The 23,150-nt window shown below is 57.2% G+C and overlaps 3 protein-coding genes across 6 annotated transcripts; 1 reads left to right on the top strand and 2 right to left on the bottom strand.

The window, feature by feature from the left end:
• Positions 1-427: 427 nt before the first annotated feature.
• Plod3 (procollagen-lysine,2-oxoglutarate 5-dioxygenase 3) lies at positions 428-7,738 on the bottom strand. Its single transcript, XM_077106039.1, has 19 exons — positions 7,239-7,738; positions 6,778-6,869; positions 6,520-6,656; positions 6,251-6,414; positions 6,007-6,119; positions 5,789-5,852; positions 5,226-5,323; positions 4,955-5,056; positions 4,686-4,811; positions 4,459-4,580; positions 4,152-4,256; positions 3,914-4,039; positions 3,512-3,653; positions 3,274-3,387; positions 3,045-3,113; positions 2,056-2,160; positions 1,507-1,653; positions 1,108-1,233; positions 428-865 (listed from the first exon to the last, which is right to left on the bottom strand). Exons 1-19 carry the CDS (start codon positions 7,351-7,353, stop codon positions 710-712), a joined length of 2,223 nt encoding a protein of 740 aa, XP_076962154.1. The 5' UTR covers positions 7,354-7,738; the 3' UTR covers positions 428-709.
• Znhit1 (zinc finger HIT-type containing 1) lies at positions 7,361-13,388 on the top strand. 2 transcript variants are annotated; one of them, XM_077106043.1, is made up of 5 exons: positions 7,361-7,557; positions 12,228-12,398; positions 12,732-12,811; positions 12,922-13,091; positions 13,174-13,388. In XM_077106043.1, the coding sequence occupies exons 1-5, from the start codon at positions 7,539-7,541 to the stop codon at positions 13,193-13,195; spliced, it is 462 nt and encodes a 153-aa protein (XP_076962158.1). In that variant the 5' UTR covers positions 7,361-7,538; the 3' UTR covers positions 13,196-13,388. The 2 variants fall into 2 exon arrangements, with proteins under 2 accessions (XP_076962158.1, XP_076962157.1); XM_077106042.1 differs by lacking the exon at positions 7,361-7,557 and adding an exon at positions 8,231-8,297.
• On the bottom strand, positions 11,757-22,875 carry Cldn15 (claudin 15). Of its 3 annotated transcripts, XR_013154583.1 has the most exons (6): positions 21,309-22,875; positions 18,630-18,794; positions 17,732-17,813; positions 17,508-17,624; positions 12,586-12,727; positions 11,766-11,992 (listed from the first exon to the last, which is right to left on the bottom strand). XR_013154583.1 is itself a non-coding variant. In XM_077106041.1 (5 exons), exons 1-5 carry the CDS (start codon positions 21,523-21,525, stop codon positions 12,712-12,714), a joined length of 597 nt encoding a protein of 198 aa, XP_076962156.1. In that variant the 5' UTR covers positions 21,526-22,875; the 3' UTR covers positions 11,757-12,711. The 3 variants fall into 3 exon arrangements, 2 of the variants coding, with proteins under 2 accessions (XP_076962156.1, XP_076962155.1); XM_077106041.1 differs by having other exon boundaries at positions 11,757-12,727; XM_077106040.1 differs by lacking the exons at positions 11,766-11,992; positions 12,586-12,727 and adding an exon at positions 17,046-17,429.
• Between the last annotated feature and the right edge of the window lie 275 nt (positions 22,876-23,150).

Here is a 23,150-nt window from a genome sequence, read left to right as displayed (position 1 = left end):
CCAGATCTTGTCCCAGTAAAAGCATAGGTCCCAGCTGTTGGCAGGTGGCAGGTAGGGTTCCACCCTGTCCTTCCTTATTGGAGACCAGCTTCCAGAGGGATCTGCTTCCCCAGCATTGTCCCTGGAGCCTGGCTCAGTGCTCGCCACCCCTCCCTCTTCAGGGCTCCCATCTGCGCCTGACCCTGAGTCTGACCCTGTGTCCTCTGGTGCTGCACCCTTCTCAAGCACTCTCCAGCTCAGGCAGCAAAGGGGATAGAGGATGTGGGCCCCCAGGAAGCTGTCAGGCTCCTCCACAGGCCCCTGCACAGGTGGAACACCCGCTTCTCTTCCTCCCTCTGGAGGAAATCAGGATTTCCCCTCTCCTCTGGGTGTCAGGAAGGGGGACGAGGTCAACAGGTAGATGAAAGATGACGCATGGACCCGAGAGTTACAAATCCTCCTTTACTGGGAGGGGGCTGAGAAACCTTAATAATTTATCACATGGGGACCCCAGGAACCCTTTCCCATGAGCCCCGGGGGCTGCAGAGTGGAGTGGGGGCTCCAGGGGCTTCCTGAGAGGGCCTTGGGTGGGGTGAGGTGACACATTCCGTCCCAGGCGCACGGGACATACTCAGGAAGAGAGGAGATGGGCAGAGCCACCTCTCCAAGGATGGGAGGGCAGGTCCCCCAAGGCACGGTGGCAGGGAAGGCTTGGCAGAGTGGCTGAGCATCAGGGGTCGACGAAGGACACCATGATGTAGCGAGTGCCGCGCGTCGTGGGCAGCCCCTCGTGGTAGTGGGTGAGGCGGCCAGGGTGCAGGAGCCCCCAGCCCTTTCTTGGGGATGAGATCACACAGTCATAGCGCAGGAAGCGGCAGCCACCTCCCTGGGGAGGGAAGGGGACAGAGAAGGAGCGGTGAGCAGCCATGGGGGATGGAGGGGTGAGCAGGTCCAAGGGGGCCTGGCAGGCAGGGCTGTGGTGCAGGCCAGAGGGACAGAGGGAGGCGCCCCCGGAAGGGATCCAGGAGACAACACTCACAAAACACCTGGGGAACTGCCCAAAGGCCCAGGCAGGGGCAGGAGGCCCAGGGTGAAGTGCGGGTGTGTGTGGGGCTGGCTGTGGCTCACCTCATAGTCCAGGCCCTTGTGGTTGAGGGCGACATTGAGGGTGAAAGTGGACGAGTCGTGGTGTGGCCGCAGAGAGGGCTGCTCATCTGGCCGGTAGCGGACCACGAAGTTCATTACTGCCCGGGTCTGTGGGGACACGAGGGAGAGGCTGCAGGGAGGGCTGGGGGTCCACGGACTCTTCTGACAGGATGACAACAAGCTCCTGTCCAGGAGGGGCCAGGAAGGGCCCGATGCTGACCAGTATCAAGGCCAGCCCTGGGGTTCGCCTGGCCGCTCCCTGCCCTGGGCTGCCTCTTGTAGCAGCTCCTTGCTGGGACCCAAGTCCATGGGATTCCAGGGGCTACAGGGGCTGAGTGCCCTGCCTGGAGACCCCCAGCTGGGGGAGACGGCGGGGCCCACCTTGGTGTGGTAGCCGGGGAACAGGCTCTCAGTCATGGGTCCCACGTACGTCCTCAGCAGCTGCAGCCACTGGTCCTCGTAGCCCACCTGCTTCATGTGGATGTCCACGGTGGGGACGTTCTCATAGCCCCCAGCCAGCCTTGAATCCTGTGGGTGGTGGGCACTGAGCACTTGGGGCAGCACAGGCCTCCTTCCTTCCCTTGTCCCTAGGCCTTAACACTCATGTCCCCTCCATCTGAACAGTTTTCTCGTCTCTCTCTCAGCTTGACTCGCTGATGTCTGGAGTCTCAGGAAGCTGTGGCCTCTGCAGTGAAGGCCCCAGATTCCTCCCACGGCTGGCCAAGGGCCCCTGCTTGGCTCCGGCCTGTGGGCTTGGCCCCTGCACTGTGCCACTCGGGCCAGCAGCTCACTGAATATGCCTTGAGTGGACGCTGCGGTGCCTCTGGGCCTCCCTCCCAGTTGGGCCCCTCACTGCACCCACTCCTGATTTCACGGTCTCTCTGCCAGACCCAGTGTCCACCTGCAGGAGCCCGGCCTCTCTCCCCTCACCTCGTGCCGGCCTCCCGACCACTGGCCATAGCTCTCCATCTCCTCCACCAGCTCGTCACACATTTGCTCTGATAGCAGCGGGAACCAGTAGACATCTGGGCATGGCTGCAGAGGGGGACAGGGCTGGGAGATGCGCATGGGGGACACGCAGCACACAGGAGAGCAAAGGCAGAGGGGCAGGGAGGGCCACCTGAGCGGGGGCCAGGCCAGAAGAAAGGTCAGCAGAGAGGGAGGAGGAGCAGGGCACAGATGGCAAGAGGGACCAGCCCCCCACCGGCACTGGCACAGTGGTTCCCAGCAGCAGGTCCCCTCCTCTTTCTTTGGTACTGGGGTCATACCCAGGGTACTTCACCACTGAGCTCCCCAGCCTTCACAGGCATGTTTATTTATTAATTTTTTTTTTTTTTGCTTAGTTGTTGATGGATGGACCTTTATTTTTCATACATTTATTTATATGAGGTGCTGAGAATCGAACCCAGGGCTTCACACATGCCAGGCAAGCACTCCACCACTGAGCTACAAGCCCAGCCCTTATTTATAGATTTTTATCTTGAGACAGGGTCTCACTAATTTTCTTAGGACCTCACCAAGTTGCTGAGGCTGGCTTTGAACCCGCAATCCTCCTGCCTCAGCCTTCCGAGTCGCTGGGAGTACAGGCTTGTGCCACTGTGCCCAGCAGTGCAGCCCTCTCTAAAGGTATAATTACACCAACATGGAGGGTCCTCAACTCATGACGAAGGACTTTACAATGGGCTTAAGGGAACGCAGCCCCATCCTAAGTTGAGAAACATCTATGTATTTAAAAGATGAAAGGAGAATCACTGTGATTGACACCCGGATTGAGGCTAGAGCCCCACCTGCTCAGCCTTTGCCTCCCTCCTGCCTGAGCAGAGCACCCCCAGGTCCCTGGGAACTCAGTTTGAGAACTGCCAGTCCTAGTGGAGGACCCAGGAGCAGGGCCTCCAGGTGGGCAGTCCCGAGCAGCTCACCTGTTCCACCAGCCCCTCCCCGTCCAGCGCCCGGCTGTAGTTCTCGTGAATGTACTGCTCCCTCCAGTCCTGGGGGAATGTTGGGGTACCTGAGAGGAGCCTTCCTCCCACCCTCCCTGGGCCACCCCCCCACCCCGGCAACATGGGACCCTCCCGGGAGCCCCCGTGTGTTGGTGATCTCCTTAGCCAAGGGCAGGGAAGGAGCATTCCCCGAGGGAGAGCCACTCACAACGGGGTTGTCGAAAATCTGCCAGAGATCAGGATGCAGGTGGTCTGTGTCGTAGCGGGAGGTGGCCAGGAGCCGGCCGAACTCGTGCTGATTGCTGAGGTGGAGGAAGATGCCCTGGTGCAGGGTGGGTGGGTGTGAGAGGGGCAGAGGTGACGCTAGGTGGCTGCCCCTCGGCCTCCCAGCGCCCAGCCCCAGGCCCTGCACCCCAGGCCCTGCACCCCAGGCCCTGCTTGTTCACCTTGTCTCGCAGGCTCTTACAGAAGGCCATGTCCGGGTCAGTGTCACTGCCCGAAAACACCTCCCTCTGGGGCAGCTCTGTCCTCAGGGTTTCCCCACGGATCACATATGCCTGTGATATGTAGGGCACGTTCCACACGCCCCTGCAGGTGGCGATACCAGGGTCAGCGAGGTGGGAGACCCCCAAATTCTGCCCAGTCCATCCCAGAGGCTCCTTCCTCGGGACACCCTAGCCCTGGAGCCTGCCAAGCACTGCTGGCCTCAGCCACCTGATCTACAGCTGGGACCTACCCCGCAGCCACGACACAGCTGCCTAGTAGCCACAATGGACCTGAGAGTGGGGGTCAGGGCGAGGGTCCGATCTCTGCCCATGGGAGGAGGGACCCCACCCCAGAAGACTCACACGCGCTTCCGCTGCACAAGCTCCACGTAGTCCTCGGAGCGGGCGTAGTACTCATCGGGGCTCAGGGCCCCCCAGAAGTTGGACCACAGCTTGCCATGGCGGGACAGCATGGGGGCGATCACCTTCCTGTGGATGGGTGGGGTGAGGGCTGGGCAGAGGCCTGGGGAGCCTTGAGGGGGAAGGGGTGGGGTGGCTGGGGGTGCCAGGGCATGTGGGGTGCCCAGCCGGGCAGGACCACCTGTTCTGCTCAATGAGGATGTGCAGGGTTTGCATGTTGGTGAGGACAGCATCGGCATCCAGACTGAAGTAGAATTCACACTCAGGGTCCTGCCGACAAGTGTCCCTGGAGGAGACACACCCACACAGATGAGCCCAACAGGGAGCAGAGAGGGGAGGGGAATAGGGGGTGTGTGGGACCCCTCTTTACCCCCAAGGGGAAGAAAAGGGATGGTCCTGCCCCCACCCAGGGTCTCTGCTGTCTGTGGAGGTGGCCATGGAGTGGTCCAAGATGGCAGCCCACACCCTCCCCACCAGGTCTCACTCACATGGCCATGTCCCTGGCCTCGCCTGGGCTCAGGGCCTCTTCTGGCCCCACCAGCTTCACAGCTGAGAAGTGGTCCTGGAGCTGATGCCAGGAGTCTGCGATGTGCGGCTCATGGTATACCTCCTGCAGCGGGCGGAGAGGCGGGCTGAGCGCTTGTCGGGTGGGCGAGGAGGGAAGGGGAGCGGGCTGCAGGCAGGGTAGGGCCCGGGGAGAGGCTGGGGCTCTCACATTGTTGTGCAGAAAGAGGGTGACCCTGTCGGGGGGGTAGTCCAGGAGCAGTAGCCGCTGCAGGAAGCGGGGCAGGAACGGGGTTGGCTGTTCCACGAACACGGCCAGCAGCACCCGGGGGGGAGGCTGGGGGGCGTAAACAGCGGAGCTCAGAGGAGAGCCCAGGCCCCTCTGCCCCTCAGCCCTTGCCGGCCAGTGGGTTCCCAAGAGCTCCCCTGCCTGACACACTTCAGGGTGCTCTGGGACCCCAACCTGGTACCCTTCCTCACCTGCCCCCCCGGGAGTGTCCTCCGGTTCCGGTTGCAGAATCCACAGCCTCCCTGGGGAGTCCAGCCATTGGGGACATAGTTTCCCAGGTAGTTCAGCTGCAGCTGTGAGGGAGAGACGCGGAGCGGCTGGGGTGGAGGAGTGCAGGGGCGATGTGAGGGAGGTCAGCCCAGAGGACGGGGAAGCAGGGTATGGAAGCTCTCCCGGCACTTCTGCTGCTCAGGGACTTGGAGGGGGCTGGGGGTGCCCAGGGCATGGGGCAGACAAGGGCACCTTAGTGGGACCATTTCCATGGACCACGACGGGGAGCGTGTCGTAGGCCACGTTCCGGATGCGCACACGATTCCGATCGAACTTCAGAACCACCTCGTCTGGGGAGGAAGGCCAGGTTTCACACACCTTTTCTCTGGGAGTTGCCAAGCAATGGCTTCTTCTAAATGTGGAGTCCCAATTCTCCAGGGGATGAGGGTGCCTGGGCAGCAAGGCCCCCAGACAGTGGCTCCACTGGGACAGGAACCTCTGCTCTCCCCAGAGGTCTGACCAGGCGCTGCCACCCTGGAACTCCACCTGCTCCCTGTGTGACCTGGGGTGAGCCACTAGCCCTCAGGATCCAGTGTCCACATGGCCAGGGATTGGTACAGGGTGGACAGCCAGGCACCTTCCCCTGTGGGATCTTGGAGGCTGGCACCTCGGCACAAGCCCCACTGCTGCTTCGTTACTGAGGCTGGCCCAGTGCGGTTTACTCAGGGGAGCCACAGGCCACCAGGAGCCCCCCCCAATCAGGACCCTGAGCAGTAGGCCCCTCGCTGCCCACCGTCCAGTGCCTTCCTCCTTACCTAAAGCCCCATTGAGGTTCTGGAAGATCCGGGACTTATGATCCAGATTAAGGCTGAGTTTCTCCTGGATGGGATGAGCAGGGAAATGAATGGGAGGTGGGACGACATCATTTCCCACCCTCTTCTCTTTACACCTCCAAACTCCCTTCCGTCTGCCTCCCCCATGCAGAGGCCTCCCACAGGCACAAGGCTGAGTGCCCCTCTCCGGCCCCACCTACCCTCAGCCCGGGGTCCAGATAGAGTCTCGTGTAGAAGAGCTGATCATCATCATCGTCCTTGTACTTCCACTGGCGGACGATTTGGTGGATGGTGGGGGCGAAGCCAATGAATCCTGGTGGAGGGGGCAGGGGAAGTGGTGATTTCAAAATCCAAAGTCCCTATAGGCCTGGCCCCACTGTCCCTTTAGCCCCCAGGCACCTGGAACACTCTTAGCCCCTCTATCTCAGGCACTCTGCCACTCACCACCAGAGTTGAGGAAGCGCTTGCCAGTGCCCACCTCAGGATACTGCTCTGCCAGCCCCCACTCAGGCCAGCAGAAGCCTTCTGCCGAGAACAGCAATCGGCTGCCACTCTGGATGAACTTCTTTAGCAGCTCTGAGGGGCTGCCAGCCAGAATCACATCATAGCTGAGCAAGGAAGGGGAGGATGAACAGGAGGCCGCTGAGAACCTCAGCATCTTTATCCCTCCTCATGTTCACCCTCTCCTTTCTCCCCGTCCCTGGCTCTTTTACCTGTCTACAAACATGATGACCATGTCTTCCTGGTCTGCATACTTTTCCATTTCTTTCTTTAGCCATCTGACCTTCTGTCCTCCACCAACTGTTCGAGCCACATCACCCCCTCTCCAGTCCTCTCCCAGGCCCAGGGTCTGTGGGAGATCCACATACCAGGGAGGAATCCAATCAACAAGGACTGAGGGCTGCCCAGGCTCACCGTGGGGGGCCGGCACCAGTTCTCAGCCCACTCCTCACCCAGGGTCCCCTCCTCACCCGCACAGTATAGTTGAAGTACTCCGCAGACTGCAAGAAACGCCGGTATCCCTCTGTTTCTGCGGTGGCCACGGTGATCACCAGCAGCTTCTCTAAGGTCAGCCAGGAATGGGTAGTTGAGACTTCCCAGCCACGTGCCTGGCTCTCTGCAGGACCCCATCTATCCCTTTCCCTAACTCCACTTCGGTCCTTTTCCTCTTCTTTCCAGTTCCCTCTAAATTCTTCCCACCCAGGTACATTTTTGACCCCAGTGAGAGCCAGGTGGGAGTGACATCCAGGAATTCGGGGTCAGTTTGCCTGGAGAGGCTGAAAACTCCAGTTCAGGGTGGAGAGTGGGCGAGGGGCCACGTGATACCGCCCCCAGGCGCGTGCGGGGCTGGAGCCCCGACCCTCCCCGGCCAGGTTGGTAGACACTGTCCTTCCAGCGCCCGCTCCGCCCGCTGGCGCTCCGGGGTCCTCACCTGGGTTGACCGGCTTGCTGCCCCGAGGCCGGTCGGAGGCGGAGGCCGCAGGAGGCGGCGGCAGCAGCAGGAGCAGCAGCAGCAGGAGCCGGGGGCCCGGGCCGGTCGAGGCCATGGCGGGGAGCAGGCCGGGGCCGCACGCGGGCCCGCACCAGGCTGGGCTGCGCGTCTGGATCCCAACTTGGGAGAAGGTTCTGGGAACGGGGAACCCGGGCTGCTGAGCCGCCCGCTTCGAGGAGGAGCGGGGCTGGGGCTCCGCCCTGGAAAAAAGGCGTAACCCGAGGCCCCAGAGAACTGGAGATGCAGGCGCCGAGACAAGGCGAGGATTGTCCGGGGCGCGGGGCGCGGGGCGCGGGGCGAGCGGGGCGCGCGCAGGGGGCGGCTGGCCGCGGGGAGGGGGCGAGGCTGCGGCCCGAGCCCGCCGCGCCCTGCGCCAGCCCGACAGCCCGGGGAGCCGAAACCGCGGAGGGGAAGTGACCCGGCGCTGAGGGTCCGGCGGGACGCGGGCGCGGCCGTCGGGCGGAAGACGGGGGCAGCGAGGCGCAGGGGCGGCAAGGAGGGAGAAGGCCGGGGAGCCCGCGGCGGGACTGCGGCCCTGGGAAGCTGGAGGCTGATTTGGGGTAGACGGTCAGCAAGGACCTCTCAGTCGGCGCACTCAAGCCAGGCCGCTTTCCTCCGCAGTCCAGGCCGCCCCATCTACTGACCCGGGGAAATACTTCTGGGGATGTCCTTGGGATGGTAGCATCTTCTAAAGGACCCAAGGACAATAATATTTCTCGAAAGACTCCCATTTCGGGTCTTTCACCAAATTTGCACTAGTACACTGAGACCGGAAGTAGCTTTGCCCCTATAAAACATGGCGGAAAGCTTTCTTGTCTCCAAGGGAACACCACGTAAAGACTACAAGCGGTGGGGGCTGGTTCTGCGCACGCGCACAAACGCACGCTGCCGGAAGTGGTAGGATTTTCTTTTTTAAACCACTGCTGCCTATTTAGTACGCGTGCGCAGTAGGCTCATCCGGCTGCTGTGTTGCGCAAATGGTGGAGAAAAAAACTTCGGGTATGTGAGCCCCCGGCGGTTAGACCCCTTGGCCTCCCAAGTCCAAACCCGACCTGGGACTTTCTCAGTTATTTGTTTCAAATCTCTTCACCGACTCTCAGGTCTTTCGGGCAGCCCCCTAAACCGTTCATTCAGTTTTATTGATGCCTGCCCTAAACCTGGCGCTGAGGATGGAGAGGAGAAAGAGCCCTGGGCCCAGGGACCCGCCCCAGCTCCTAGGAAAGGGAGACCTGGAAGGCTTGGAAGGAAACAGAAACGCTTGAATTGAGCCTTGAAAGGCGGGTTAAGGTTTCACATCGCAGAGGTGCGGGGCACTCCGCGAGCAAAGGCAGAGGAGCAAGAAAAAGCAAGTCGCTTAGGAAGCCTGTTCAAAGTTTGGAGCTTACAAGCAAACAGTGGCCAGAGGAATGGGAAAAGGTGAAGTTTTGAAAAGCATTCCATACACCACCGAGGAAGTTGAACTCCATGGAGAGGCAGTGGAGAGCCATCAAAAGCTTTTAAGGCAGGGGCGTGACCAAGCAGGTTTATCTTTTAGAAAGGCAGTTCTGGCTTCAGCGAGGCAGATGGATTGCAATAGTGTCCAGTAGGACTTTATGTGTTGATGAGAATGTTCTTAATCTGTGCTGTTGAGTGTGGGGTGTTCCACCAAGCTTGGTGGTGGCCTGCCTGTAAGCCCAGGGACTCAGGAGGCTGAGGCAGGAGAATTGCAAGCTCGAGGGCAGCCTCAGCAATTTAGTAAGGCCCTAAGCAACTTACTGAGACTGTCTCAAAATAAAAAGAGCTGGGGATGTAGCTCAGTGGCAAAGTGTCTCTGGAGTTCAATCCACAGTAGGACTTTCACTACATGTGGCTACTGGCCACATGAAATGTGGCTAGTACAACCAAGGAACTGAATTTTAAATTTTTATTTTCTCATAATTAGATTAAATATAAGTAACCACATGTGATCAGTGGTTACCTTATTGTTGAAAGCAGGTCTAGAGACTGGAAGGTCACTTAAAGAGATGCTGAGGAGTCCAGAGGAAAGGAAGTAACCATCAACACTGCTAAATTAACTTGCACCTCCCCACTGGCTTTCCATTGTTCTCACCTGTAAAATCCCCAAATTCAAATTCCTTTAAATATCTAGAGGTAGAACTCTGAGGACCTGGCATGCCTTCATCTCAGCTTCTGCCCCACTTGCTTTACATGCTGGTCTTGCTGAACTTCCCTCGGTTTGTTAAAGGCACCCAGCTTTCTTGGTTCCCCCAACCAGGCTACCAATGACTTGGGCCTCAAGCTCGACTTACCTTCCCTAACCACCCCAGGGCCGCAGTGGGGGCTTCAAAGCCTTTAGTACTTTCCTAACCAAATGTGCTTGTTCTTTAAAATCCTTTGTGCTCCTGCAAGACTGTATGCTCTTGCTCAGGTGCTGCCCGGCATTCGGCATTCGGCACCCCCGGAGGGGAGCAGCATCATGCAGTGATCAAGACCATGTGTTTTTGAACTCAGGGGCACTTGACCACTGAGCCACATCCCCAGCCGTGTGTTTTGTATTTTATTTAGAGACGGAGTCTCACTGAGTTGCTTAGCACCTTGCTTTTGCTGAGGCTGGCTTTGATCTTGTGATCCTCCTGCCTCAGCCTCCGGAGCCACTGGGATTACAGATGTTCATCACCAGGCCCGGCAAGACCATGTTTTTTAAGCCAGGCATGATGACACACACCTGTAATCTCAGCTACTCAGGAGGCTGAAGCAGGAAGATTGCAAATTTCAGGTCAGTCTAGGCAATGTAATGAGACCCTATCTCTAAAATCAAAAGGTGGGGAGGAAGGTGTAGCTCAGTGTGAAGCACCCCTGGGTTTAGGCCTCAATACCACCAAATCCAAAACAAGACAAAAAAAAATGTGTGTTTTGATGTTGCTTGGTTCTGGGATTGAATTCTGACCTGGCCATTTACTAGTTGTGCAAACTCTGGAAATATTTCTTTATATTTTTCTAGTTGTTATAATATATATATATATATATATATATATATATATATATATATATATATATATATATATTTTTTTTTTTTTTCTGCTTTTCAATGGATCTTTATTTTGTCTATTTAAATAATATGCAGTGCTGAGAATCGAACCCAGTGCCTCACACATGCTAGGCAAGTGCTCTACCACTGAGCCACAACCCTAGCCCTGGAAACATTTTAACTTCCAAACATCAGTAAGTTGAGATGAACTGATACCTATCTCAAAGGGTTGTTGTAAGGATTAAATGATTCAGTTTATGCTAATTGTTTAGTAAGTCTATGGGGGATTGGTTCCAGGACACCCCCTCTGTCTGGATACCAAAATCCATAGATGCTAAAGTCTCACATATAAAATGGTGTAATGATTTCACATAACCTGTGTGTATCTTCTCCTTTACTTTGAATCATCTCTATCTACTTTAATACCTTATACAATGTAAATGCTACTGAACTAGTTGTTACACTGTGTTGCTTAGGGAATAAGTCTGTACCTGTTGAGTGCAGGTGCATTTTGAATAAATATTGTCAATCTGGGGGTTGGATGAATCCATGGATGTGGGACTGTGGACAGTTAGGACCAACTGTATGGTGCCTAGCTCAGAGTATGTGCCTGGCAAGTGGTGGCTGCTGGCGCTGCTGCTATTGTCATGGTGAACACACGCTCGGTACTTGTCTGATAAACAAAGATATTTTGTGTAGAATTATCAGACCTGGCGAGTAGCTGATGGGGTGACAAAGAGGATGAGCGGACTGCTAAGGCTCTGTGTGGATGTACGCAGTGCGTCCGTTCACTCTGGCCACAGGGAGAGGCAGACTTGGATGGAAGATGTTCCTTATTGAGGTGCAATAATCAGAGGGTCAGTGCTGATATCCTGGAGCCAATTCTGGAGCTCAGGAGAGGATTCTGGGCCAAGACGATCATGTTTGGAGTTATTTGCATGTGGGTGATAGGCAGAGCCCTGTGCATGGGTTAGAGATGGTGGAAGAGGGTGTAGACTGAGAGGGAGGAGGGGTGGGCAGAGAAGGCTCAGGGGCAGGGATGGCAGCCAAGATGGGAGACTGAGAGTCCAGAGAGGGAGGAGGAGGAAAGCTGGAGCCACGCCAAGGAAATAGGGATTCTTTACCCCCAGGAGGGTGGGCAGCACAGTCACAGGGCAAAGACATGCGAGAGGAAGAACTGAGCTAGATATGCACTCTGGAGTGGCCCCAGGCGGTCACCCATGGCCAGCACTGAAGTCAGGCAGGAGTCAGGTTGCTAGAGGTTGAGGAGTAGGTGGGAGGTAAGGACATCACTCAGACCCTCTCGAAGGGAAAAGATTAGGCCATTGGAGGCGTAGACACGCTGGCAGCAATTTATTCTCCTGAAGGGAAAGTCCAGCTGAGGCCGGTGGAGGGTGCTGAGGTTAGGGATGGACTCAAGCTGGAGGAGAAGGGCTGGGTTCAGTCGCAGGCCCCTGGAGAGTGGAGAGGGTGGGCCCAGCAGGAGTGTTTGTGGGTGGTCTGAAGGGGGAGTGTGTGTTCCTTGCTTCTTTAGGGGTGGGGAGGGACGCTGGTCAAGGGCACATCCCAGTGGAGCTGGGGATCCCTGGTGCTCCGTGCCTCCACATGGGCACAGTTGTGTGGCTTCGGCACAATGAGAGGCTTCACTGGCTGGAAGCAGCGTGAGGAATTAAAGGAGTCTTGCTGGCTGGGGAGGAAGCAGAGCCAGAGGTCTGACACAGTGGGAAACAGGGACACAGGCCTGGGGCCTGGGATGAGATCAGAGGACCGTGGCTACCACCTGTGTCCATCTTCCACCCACTGCCCATAGTTAAGTTACCCCGCAGTGTCTGGGGGGGATTGGTCGTCTTGCCTCCTGTCCACACTCGCTGCCTCCCTGTGTCCCTCTTCTCTGGCCATAACTCTTGCCCTGCCCCATCTAGTTCGCTCCCAGGACCCTGGACAGCGCCGGGTGCTGGACCGGGCCGCCCGGCAGCGCCGCATCAACAGGCAGCTTGAGGCCTTGGAGAATGACAACTTCCAGGACGACCCCCACGCAGGCCTCCCCCAGCTCGGCAAGAGGCTGCCTCAGTTTGACGATGATGCAGACACTGGTAAGGTGGACGAGGAGGAAAGGAGGGACAGGCCCAGGTCAGGACTGTGGAAGGACACTGGGCCGTGAGGCCCCTGGCCTGGGCGTCTGCTGGCCCTCGTGGCCATGAGCCACTGCGTCTCGGTTTCTCTTGTAAACAGAGTAAGGACAGAGTGGATGAGCTGACGTGGGCCTCAGAGTCGGGGTACCTGGAGCTGGTGGGGCCTCACTGGGGGAGTGGGGTAAAGGGCAAAGGCTGGTAGGGCGGGACAGACAGACTGCACCCGTATGGCAAGCCAGAGAGAGCTGCTCCTTCTCTGCAATTGTCAAGTGACTCATCTCTCTGGACTCCTAGGAAAGAAAAAAAAGAAAACTCGAGGTGATCATTTTAAACTTCGCTTCCGAAAAAACTTCCAGGCCTTGCTGGAGGAGCAGGTGAGAGGGGCACTGCCAGGGGACCGTGGGAAGGGGGAGCCCCTGGAGATCCTGCCTGGCAGGTGTTGGCTGCTTGGGGCTCACAGAGCCCGCCCGCCTTGTCTCTGCAGAACCTGAGCGTGGCGGAGGGCCCCAACTACCTGACGGCCTGCGCAGGGCCCCCGTCCCGCCCCCAGCGCCCCTTCTGTGCTGTGTGCGGCTTCCCTTCCCCCTACACCTGCGTCAGCTGCGGAGCACGGTACTGCACGGTGCGCTGTCTGGGCACCCACCAGGAGACCAGGTGAGCTGTGGCCTCCCTGTCCACACTCACTGCCCCTCTGTGGCCCCCTAGACCTCTTCCTTGCCTTCCTGTTTGCCTGCAGGTGTCTGAAGTGGACTGTCTGAGCCTGGGGTCTCCAGAGAGGAAGGACCTCCATGCACCACCAAGGAAGCACCCTGAACTGAGGGAGGAGCCATGCGCTCCCCTAGCACAGCTCTGTTGTCCCTGCAGGGATGGGCCAGTCTTGCTCCTGGGGTCATCCAGCAGGGTGGGCCCAGCCTGCAGAGTGCTGTGGTAATAAAAGGCCTGGTGCCCGGAGCCTCCCTGCTTGATCGTGGGGTGTTTGGGGGTGAGGGTCATGGGCCACCTGTCATTCCTACTTCTCTTTTCCTCTGACCTGCCACTTGCCGCTGCCCTTCTGTTTCTGACCATGGGGAATTTTGTCCCATTCTCCGGCCACTCCGTCATCTTGCCTCTGCCTTTCTTAACTGATCCTTGTATCTTCACAGTCCATAGGAAATCCAGCTACCTTGAAGCAGAAGCCACCATTCTGTGAGAAAGCCCAGGTGACACCGAGGCTGTGAGCAGGTGCCCTCTCTTGCAGACCCAGGGGGCCCAGGCCTTCCTTCTTCAGCATTGATTTAGTTTGGTTTTGCTTTTGATTTCTCTGGTTCCTCTTACTATTTTTGAAGTACATGTAGGTTCCAGGGCTGGGTAACAGAAAGTGGGCGAGGGCTAGAGCCTGGGTACAGGATGCTACTGTGAAGGTGCCAGTCCTGACTTTATCTGGAGCTTAGCCAAGTGGGAATGGCCAGTGAACCTTTATCCCTGCTGCCCCTGTCTGAGGAAGCAGTTGTCTTCTTTTTTTTTTTTTTTTAAAGAGAGCGAGAGAGAGAGGGGGAGAGAGAATTTTAATATTTATTTTTTAGTTATCGGCGGACACAACATCTTTGTTTTGTATGTGGTGCTGAGGATTGAACCCGGGCCGCATGCATGCCAGGCGAGCGCGCCACTGCTTGAGCCACATCCCCAGCCCGGAAGCAGTTGTCTTTAGAAACCCCTGTTGTCTGTGACAACAATTGTGTCAAATTATTGGCAGCCCTGACTCCAGAAGTTCCTGGAAGACGTAGGGATTGCAGCGTAGTGCTTCCTGGCCTGGTGGCACTGTATGCTGGGGTGCCAGGCCTTCTCTGCGCCTCATCTTGAGGATTGCAAACCCTAATCCCATAAGCTCCTTGGAGTCGCATTGTTAAGCCACAGCAAGGCAGGGGCTTTGGGAGTATTTGTTGAGCAAATGACCTTAATAAGATGTTAATGAGATGGCAACCAGGACAATGCCAGGCACTGCCTCAGGCTCTTCACTGCTTTTTGGGACAGTGTTTTCTGGGGACCTGCTTTCCCTTTCTCTGAAAACTTGTGGCAGGCCAGATGGTATTAATGACAGCTTCACAGGAGTTGGTAGTGACCACAGGGTTTGGAGAGAATTCAGGTGTGGTGATCGTAGAAATGAGGTGAGGTTTTTTTTTCCTTGAATCAAAAGGTGGGGTGTTCCCCTAGAATCTAGGCCGGCTAGTGACTCCCCCAACATGATACCCACAGTCCTGCCCTGTGGCTAGGACACTTGCTTTTGGGTCCCCAAGACAGTCCATAGGAAATCTAGCTACCCTGAAGCAGAAGCCACCATTCTGTGAGGAAGCCCAGGTGACACCAAGGCTGTGGGCAGGTGCCCTCACTTGCAGACCCAGGAGGGCCAGGCCTTCAAATCATTCCAGCCCAGCCTCAGTCACAGGTGATTGTGCCCCTGGCATCAGTTCACCTTCAGCTTTCAGTCTCACATCCAGAGAGAGAGAAGCCGCCTCGCTGTGTCGTGCCTGTTCAGATTCCTGAGCTACAGAATCTGTGTGCAGAATAAAATAGTGGAATTATGCTGCTGAGTCTTGAGATGGTTTGTTAGTAGTAGTGACAAGGAGTCTCAGTTTGCTGGCAGCAACTCCTGTCTGGGCCTCTTGTCTCTCCCAGGAAATGAAACTCTGGGGTCCAAAACCTTTCATTCATCTTTCCTCTTCACCAAGAAGTACACAGGCCAGAAAAGGGAAGTAGAAAAGCCCTTTTTGTGTGTGTGTGTGTGTGGTGCTGGGGATTGAACCTAAGGCCTTGTTCATGCAAGACAAGTGCTCTACCATAACCTGAGCTATGTCCCGAGCCCAGAAAAGCCCTTCTTGGTGGAGAAACACTGCGTCAGACTCAATGTGTCAGCGCGGCCTGCTCTTTGGTTCATTACCACCCTCAAGGGCCTTGCTTCATGTTTTGTTATTATAAATGGAGTCTTGTAGGTTCTGCTTGGTGTAAGCTCTCTCCTCCCAGCACCTTCCCAAGTGACCTTGTGAGGGTGGTTCCTAACCCCAGTGGCGTCTTGGTGCTCTGATGCCGATTGGCTCCTCTGGTCATCCAAGAACATTCTCTAAGAAGCGTGGATCCCTATTTTAAACCAGAACTCCCCAAGGAAAGACCTGAACAAGATTTGCCAGTTTTTTGTTTTTTTTTTTTTAAACGGGAAACTTGTTTGCTGACTTGGGAGACCCCTGGTCTTTGGGAAATCAACACTATTCCAACAGTTTTTAGAAGTTAAACCTAGTGTCATGATGGAGTAGCACCACCCTTCCCCTGGGAACACAGGAAGAAGAGGTTGGTGCCACCTTCTGGAAGGCTGGAGACTGGGGACTTATTCCTAAAGAGCTCAGTGAGCACTGCTGCTAGTTGCGTTAGGAGAGCTGAGGATTCCAGGAGGCAGGGCTGTCACCTCAGTCTTGGAGAAATCCCAGCCCCACTGCTTCCTGCTTGTGCAGCTGGGCAGGTGCCTCTGCCTCTGCTTTTGGTGCAGCCACCTCCCAGGTATTGCAAGGACTGGGAGAACTCTTACCCAGTGCCCCCAGCTTGTGAGCACCCAGGATTGACAGCTATTGCTACACTGCCCCAGAACCAGAGTGGTTTGTCGTTCGACATCAGATGGCAGCTTCTGGTTGACATTCCTCTTTGCTCCAAGTTTGAGTTCTTTGGGGGCAAAGTCCATGTTTTGGTGCCCACCCCAGCTTCTAGTGAGAAGAAACTCAGCAAATATAGTGAAAAGGGGAATATGTCCCTAACTCCTTTAATCATGTGACCATGTGATGGCCAGAGAAATGGAAACTTAGCCTAGCACTGGATTAAGGCACATGATACTTAGTGCTCAGTTGTAGAACTTGGTTTGGGCGCATCTCCCTGAAAGGAAGGGGTGCGAAGAGGCCTACAGGAAAGAGCCCGTGCAGGTGAGTGGATAAGGTTGAAGAGAAAGGGAGGGGACTGCTGAGGGGACCCAGGCATCACCAGGTCCTGTGGCAGGGGATACATGTTGGGCTGGGCCCCTATTCTGTGCTGTCACTGGATGCCAGGCTTCTGTCCTATGGCCTCATTTTCCTGTCTTGAATGGGTACCAAGTAGAGCTGGGCCTGTGCCATGCCTGCCCCCAACCTATGCTGAGGGGGACACCGTCTAGCCTTGCACATTCCTGCAGAAACTTCTGGAACCTCCCCCCAGAGAAATGTACAGGCACCACACCCAGCTAACTTGATCCAGAGCTCCAAAGGGGCTGCCCATTCCTGATGTCCCTGCTCAAGCCCAGGTAAGAAACTGCTCCAAATCAACTGTCCTCTTAAGGCAGCTCTGAGAAATCATCAGAAGGAGTGGCTTGTTATCATTGCCAGCTGACCCTGGGAATCTCTGATATTTCCAAGAACCTGGAGGTGGGGCTTCCCATATCTGGTCCAAGATGACTCTTGGTAGTAATTATGTACCACCCTATGGAAATCACTAGCAACGCCTCTGTTTTGCTGGACAAGACAGCCCAGAAGTGGTAGAACGACAGGGGTCTAAGAACTCACTCCCTGGCCCCACCTCTCCCCCTTGCTTGGCCCCCACTTCCTGACACCTTCAACCCTGAACAGTCACAAAACACATTTATTTATGCATGTATTTATATAGAATGCACAAACGGGGCGCGGGGGGGGGGGCGGGGGGCACCTCCGTCCCCTTATGCCCAGCCTCCAAGAAGAGGCGAGGCCTTAGGAGAGTCCAGGATGGGGTGTGGCCTCCAGGCAAGGGGTGTAACCTGGAGTGTGGCCTGCTGCAGACTTTTAAAGGGAAGATGGGTGCCCCAGGGTCCTAAAGATCCCTCTCCACTGGGCAGTGGGAAGGGAGGTGGGTTCCACTGGCCCAAACTCCTACACATAAGCATTTTTGCCGTATTTGCCAAAGCTGCTGTCACCTTCATCTGAGGTGGCAGTGGGCATCACGACTGTGGAAGTCTTGTAGGGAAGCTGGGCCCTGTGGGGAGAAGGGGGCCGTCAGAGGGAGGTGCCACCCTTGCTCCCTACCCTCCACCCTGTCCTTCCCCTCTCTCACCTTGCCGTGGGGTCCTCCTGGGAGGCACAGCAGCAGCTGGAACAGAGGCAGATGCCACCGAGGATGCAGAGCAGGGAGGCGCTCCAGCCCAGGTAGAGGGCGGGGCCTAGCTCATACCTGGACGCAAGGGCGACGCGGGGGTGGGGGCCAGGAGGTGAGCGCGGGCCAGAGGGACAGGGCGAGTTCCACCCGAGCTGTCCCAGAGGGCGTAGTTCCTCACTCACTTGGTTCCAACGTAGAGGGGGTTGAAGAAATCCTGGGTGATGTTGATGGCATACCAGGAGATGGCCACCATCCCGCAGGCCCCTGGGGAGGCAGGAGAACCGCACTAGTGCCCTGGGTCAGCATGGCCCAGGCAGGAGGTTGGTGTGGGGGCTTAAGAAGGGTCAGGCAATGGTCTTCCTGAGTAGGATGGAGGGCATCAAGTCCAAGGGTAACCATTTCATTTCAATTCCTTTCTCCCGCCCCCAGCCTATAAACCTTCCCATCCTGGCAGTCAACTGTAAAGGTCTCAATCCAGCACTTCTGACCTCCCTTCCTGGCATTCTCCATCCAATCCCGGCCCCGCTTGGCCTCAGAGTTGCCTTGTTCATCCCAACCTGAGGGCCCCAGCACTCCTGGCCTCACCCGGAATCTGTTCTACCCAGCCTGCAAAGCCCAGTTGTCCAAGTCTCCCCACCCACTGCCCTGATGGCCCTTTCCTTTGGAATCCCAAATCCCACCAAGCCCTGGGCTGTCACCACTCCACTTGCTGGGGGCCTGTCTTCCAGGAAACCATCTGACCTTTCAGAGCTTTTCACATCTGGAACAGGACAATGCCCACCCTACCTTGCAGACTTATCATGAAATGACAGGTGTGAAAATGTACAAATGAAACACTAGTGGCGAGTCTCGGCATTGTTACTCTACACTGTATGGGTTCGTGTGTTGGTGGAGGACTGAACAGTAGATGGGACTGGAGGTTCAGATGAGTGTGGGATGGCAGGGAGCCAAGGAAGAGCCCAGCAGGTGTCAAGGAAGGAGCTGCATGTGCCAGGAGTGGGGAGCTGAACATGGGGCAGGAAGCCTGTAGTCTGTGGCCAAGGGCTACCCCAAGCTCACCCAACACTTTCCCCCAATTACCAGCCAGCATGTCAAGGGCTCCCGCAATGGCCGCCACCTTGGCTTTCCTGGAGAGCTCCATGCTCCCGATTTTGGTGCAGCGCAGCCCCAGGATGCCTAGAAAGAGGCCGAGGAAGCCCAGGAGGATGGCGGTGATCATGAGCGCACGGCAGCCCTGGACGTACCCTGGGGAGGGACACAGGCATCAGTCTTTCCCCTATCTCTCCCACCTCCATGGCCCACAGCAGCCCCTGTGGCCCTTGCTCAGACACAGGCCTTGCTGTCCCTCGAAGTCCTCCAGCCTCCTTCCCTGTGCATCCACGCCCCTCCCACCCATGCCCTCCTCCTCCCAGCCAGGTGCACTTTGTTGGTACCTTTTCCATGGGTTTCACTACTGACTCTGGGCTGGGGACCTAGTTCCCATGGAATGTCCTATGCATCATGGAGCATTTTGCAGCACCCTGGACCTCTGCCTATAGGATGCTGTAGCAACCCCCACTCCTCCCAAGCTGAGGCAAAGTGCAGACCCAGGCTGGCTGAGACTTGCCACTCCATCAGATCAGGCCCATGTTCTAGTGTGCATTATAGAAACTTCATCTTCCCCATCCCCGCCGGCATCCAAGGGCTCTCCAAGTCCCACCCAGAGCTCAAGCACAATGCCTGACACCTCCAACAGAGTTTCTTCCCAGAGTAACCTGAAGGGGGCAGCAGTGGCCTATGGCAGAGGGTCAAGGGCAGTTTCTGACCTGGAAGGTGGGACACCTGGGCCCAGGATCATCCGAGTTTGTCTAGCTCATATTGATGCCTCAGTTTCCCCTTTTGCAAAAATGAGGGAAGCTGCCAGCCCCTCCTCCCCTCTCTGTCTTCCATAATTGCTAAGTGCTCCTGAGGACCTTGCTCCCCTTTCCTGGGTGGGGCAGCAGCATGGGTACTGAAGGAGAAAGGCTGGGTCCCTGCCAGGAAGAGGTAAGTGGCCTGAAGTTGGGGAGCAGGGAGGAGGGACAAAGTTCTCTGAGAGGACATTCTGACTCCCAGCCACTCCCTCCCCACCCCAACTCTCAATCCTCAGGGAGCTCTGGTGGCCAAGTGGAAGTTGGGGTGCACAGCTGGCGGGTGGCTGAATGAGGGCCAGGATCCCTCTCTGGACCACAATGGGCCATGGAGGAATCAACTGGGCCCTGGGCTCGGGCGCTATAAGTTGGAGTCTCAGCTGCCCTCACCTCCTGTGGCTCTAGGCTGTTACACCCTACAGAATTTCCTCAGCTTTGTGAAATGAGGTCAATGTCCCACCCAGCAGCAGGTGACTACAGACCACTGCAACAGCACAGCTGGACAGGGAAGCACAGGCCGGAGCTCCAAGGCCCTCTGCTCTCCCCTCCAGACGCTCCTGCACATTGTTGCACTGGGAGCTCTTGCAGGCCAAGAGCAGCAGTGCCCCATGGGCCCCTCTCGGGGCTCATTGCACCAGGCATGGATGCAGTAGGCTGGCTGGGTTGCCGGGCCAGTTGCCCCCACTGTCACTTCTGGCCACTCAGCACCCTGGGCTTTTGGTCCAGATTGCACTCAGCTTTTAGGAATCTTTGGGGGATAACTGTCCTGCACATAGGTCCTGGGGAGATGGCTGAAAAGCATGAAGCCCCTACAGCTGCCTCAAGAGTCTGGGAAGAGCGGGCCCAAGAGACCCAGCCAGGCCCAGCTGAGGCTCTCCAGCACTCCTGGGGCAGTCTCACCACCTGTTTCCTGCCCAGTGCTGGCCTCAGTTCCTCTCTGCCCACCCATCACTTGCCATGCAGAGCCAGGAAGGTCAAGAAGACTCCCAAGGACCCAGTGTGTGTGGGGGTGCCCACAGAGGGTTCACTCTCAGTCTCTGGCACAGGGGCAGACTGAGAGGAGGCTCTGTGGGAAGATGGCCAGTCAAGGGTGAGCAGGCAGCAGGAGGAGCTGTGGTCATCGGAAAGAACTGGTTAGGCCTACCTTGGAGCTGCAGGCTTAGCCTTCTAAGAACCTCAGAACACATGGCATGGAGAACCCCAGACACGTGCCCGGGCGTGCCCACCACCTCCATTCAGACTGCCCGGCCGCTCGTCCACTGCAACCTGGCCTTGCTGGGGGCTCTGTACAGCTCAGCACAGTAGGGAGACCAGCGGCCCAGCATGGATGCTTGGTTGTTCACTGAGACCTGCTGCCTATCAACTGCCCAGAGGCCAAGATGGGGCCTCCTCACCCTGCCAACCCAGCAATCCCACCCAGAATAAAATGTACCAAGTGCACATGTGACAACAGGGAGCCAGGGTCTGCAGGTTTTGCTGCATGTGATCCTCACCAGCACCCGAGGGCTGGTGCTGTTATGGTCCCAGCCTGCAGGTGGCCGATACCAAGCCCACTGTCTCTTCACCTGAGGCACAGAGCTAGCCAGGGCAGGAGTTGCACATAGCAGCTTGATGACTCTGCTGCCTGCTCTTACAACAACTGGTGGAGGATTCCACTAGACCAGGGGCCAAATATAACAAGGTCTCACTCCAGAGCCAGGCTGGAGTGCCCAGCGCTCTTGGCTATAGCAGCCCAGGACCCAGAGCTTGACCCGTCTTCCTGCATCCTTATGGCACCCAAGATCAGACCAAAGACAGCCACCCCTTCCCTTGGGGTCTCTCCAAGCCTGCCCCCCTCCCTCTGCTCCCTGAAGTTCTCCTCACCCCGTACCAGAGAGGGCCAGCATGGACGGGAACTCCCAGCAGTTGGAGACTCCCAGGGAATCGGTGGCACAGCTGTACCAGAGGTTCTCGAAGATGGTGTTGGTGGTGATAACGTTCCCGTGCACGGTGGACACTCGCCAGTAGCTGTTTGGCAGGGTCACCCCCAGCATCAGCAGCCCCAGGGCTGCCATGAAGAAGCCAAGGCTCTCCACAGCTATCGACATCCTGGGACACAGGCCCCTGAGGGGCTTGGGCCCCAGAGAGGGGCAGGGGTGGAGCCCCCGGGGAAGTGGAAGGGGCTTGGCTAAGGAGGAGCGTTAAGGCAGGCAGAGGGGAATCCAGCCGTGGCCTCTGCCCGCTTCTCCTCGGGCTCAGGTCCTTCCTTCCGTCTCCAGGTTTCTCACTCCCTCCTTTCTGGGTCTCCTGCTTCCTGACAGGTCAGAGGAATGAGCCAAGCCTGTGTGGCAGCAGCTGTTGACGATGGAGGGAATAAACAGGCCAAAAGTCCACCCCCTCCCCCAGCCTCTAGGCTGGCCTGGACTCCCCGCCCCTCGAGGGTGGGGGGAGAGGACTTAGAAGACTAACGGATCCGGCCAAGGAGGGGCCTGGGAGGACTCAGGAGCCAAGGGGGAAGCGGCTGTCTCTGACTCAGCTTTCATCTGGGGCCAGAGAATGGAATAGAGGGGCAAGGAGAGAAAAGGGGACTGAGATACAGGAGCGTGACAAGAGGTGGAGTGAACCCTGACAGACATGCCTTCCATGGAGGACTGGGGGCAGGGCCATTCCCTCTGCATGGGAAGAACCACACCTCTAGGACCCCCGGGTCTCCAAAGATGACGTGAAGGCAGTGGGAGACACCAGCGCTCTGGGGTCCGGCAACCTTGATTCAAATTAGACTCCATCGGTTACCAAAGTGGCCAGGCTCGTTTATTTAGCTCCACTTTTTTTCTGCTAGCCATGTGGAGCCCTGGTACCAGCTTTGCAGGTCATAAGAACGGGGACCAGAGATCACAGCTCCCCACACACTCCAACTGCTCCATGCTTGGGGACCATCTCAGATCTGAGGGCCGCAGGACTGAGGTGAGGCCAGCAGTAACTTTCCTCCAAACTTCCTGAACTTGAATTTCCCCCTTTGAGCTGACCTTTGACTCTCGGCATCAAGTTTGATCCTGCTGCCAAGGGGCCCCAGGAGCAGATCACAGGTCTGGGACATGAGCCTGTGGCTAATCTCTCCTAGCACTTCAGAGTTACCAGAAGCTGTTACCTACTCAATTAATCATGATGGATCAAAACCTCCGAGTCCCCCCCCAACCTGGGATAAGCACCTGCTCCAAGGCCAAGGTTGGGACAGCTCTAGTTCACTCCTGGGGGTGTCCGCCCTGTTCCCCACCACTGCGCCAGGTCCTCATGCTCCCCCAGGTGCCTCCTCCCACCCTGCTGGCCTGGCGGGGGCTGAAGAACGAGAGGTATGCAGCAAGCGGTGCAGGCCCACGCGGAGCCTGGCACGAGGGGGTGTGGGGCAGACCCGGTGGGGCGGAGCCCATCTCCTCTTCCATAAGCTGGAACCCGGACACTCTCTGCCCCTAGCCTCCCCTCAAACCCCTGCCTCCCCCATACCAAAAGAACTTCCTTCTCCACTGGGGCCCCCCTTTCCCTAAGAAGAAGGATGGGGCAGGAGGAAGGGGAGGCGCAGGAAGACAAAGGGAGGGAAGGGCGGAGGTTGTGGAGGAAGCCCAAGGGCCGCAGTGGAAAAGTCCACGTGCTGCGAAGCAGCTGAGTGGGTCAGAGGAGACGGAGCCGTAAATCCCAGCCTCGCCTTGGATGCCCTTCCCACTGGTGGCTGCTTTCT

Source organism: Callospermophilus lateralis, chromosome 19 (genome assembly GCF_048772815.1).
Source record: "Callospermophilus lateralis isolate mCalLat2 chromosome 19, mCalLat2.hap1, whole genome shotgun sequence".
In the NCBI taxonomy this organism is placed as follows: domain Eukaryota; kingdom Metazoa; phylum Chordata; class Mammalia; order Rodentia; family Sciuridae; genus Callospermophilus; species Callospermophilus lateralis.
This window is presented reverse-complemented; position numbering and strand designations above follow the sequence as displayed.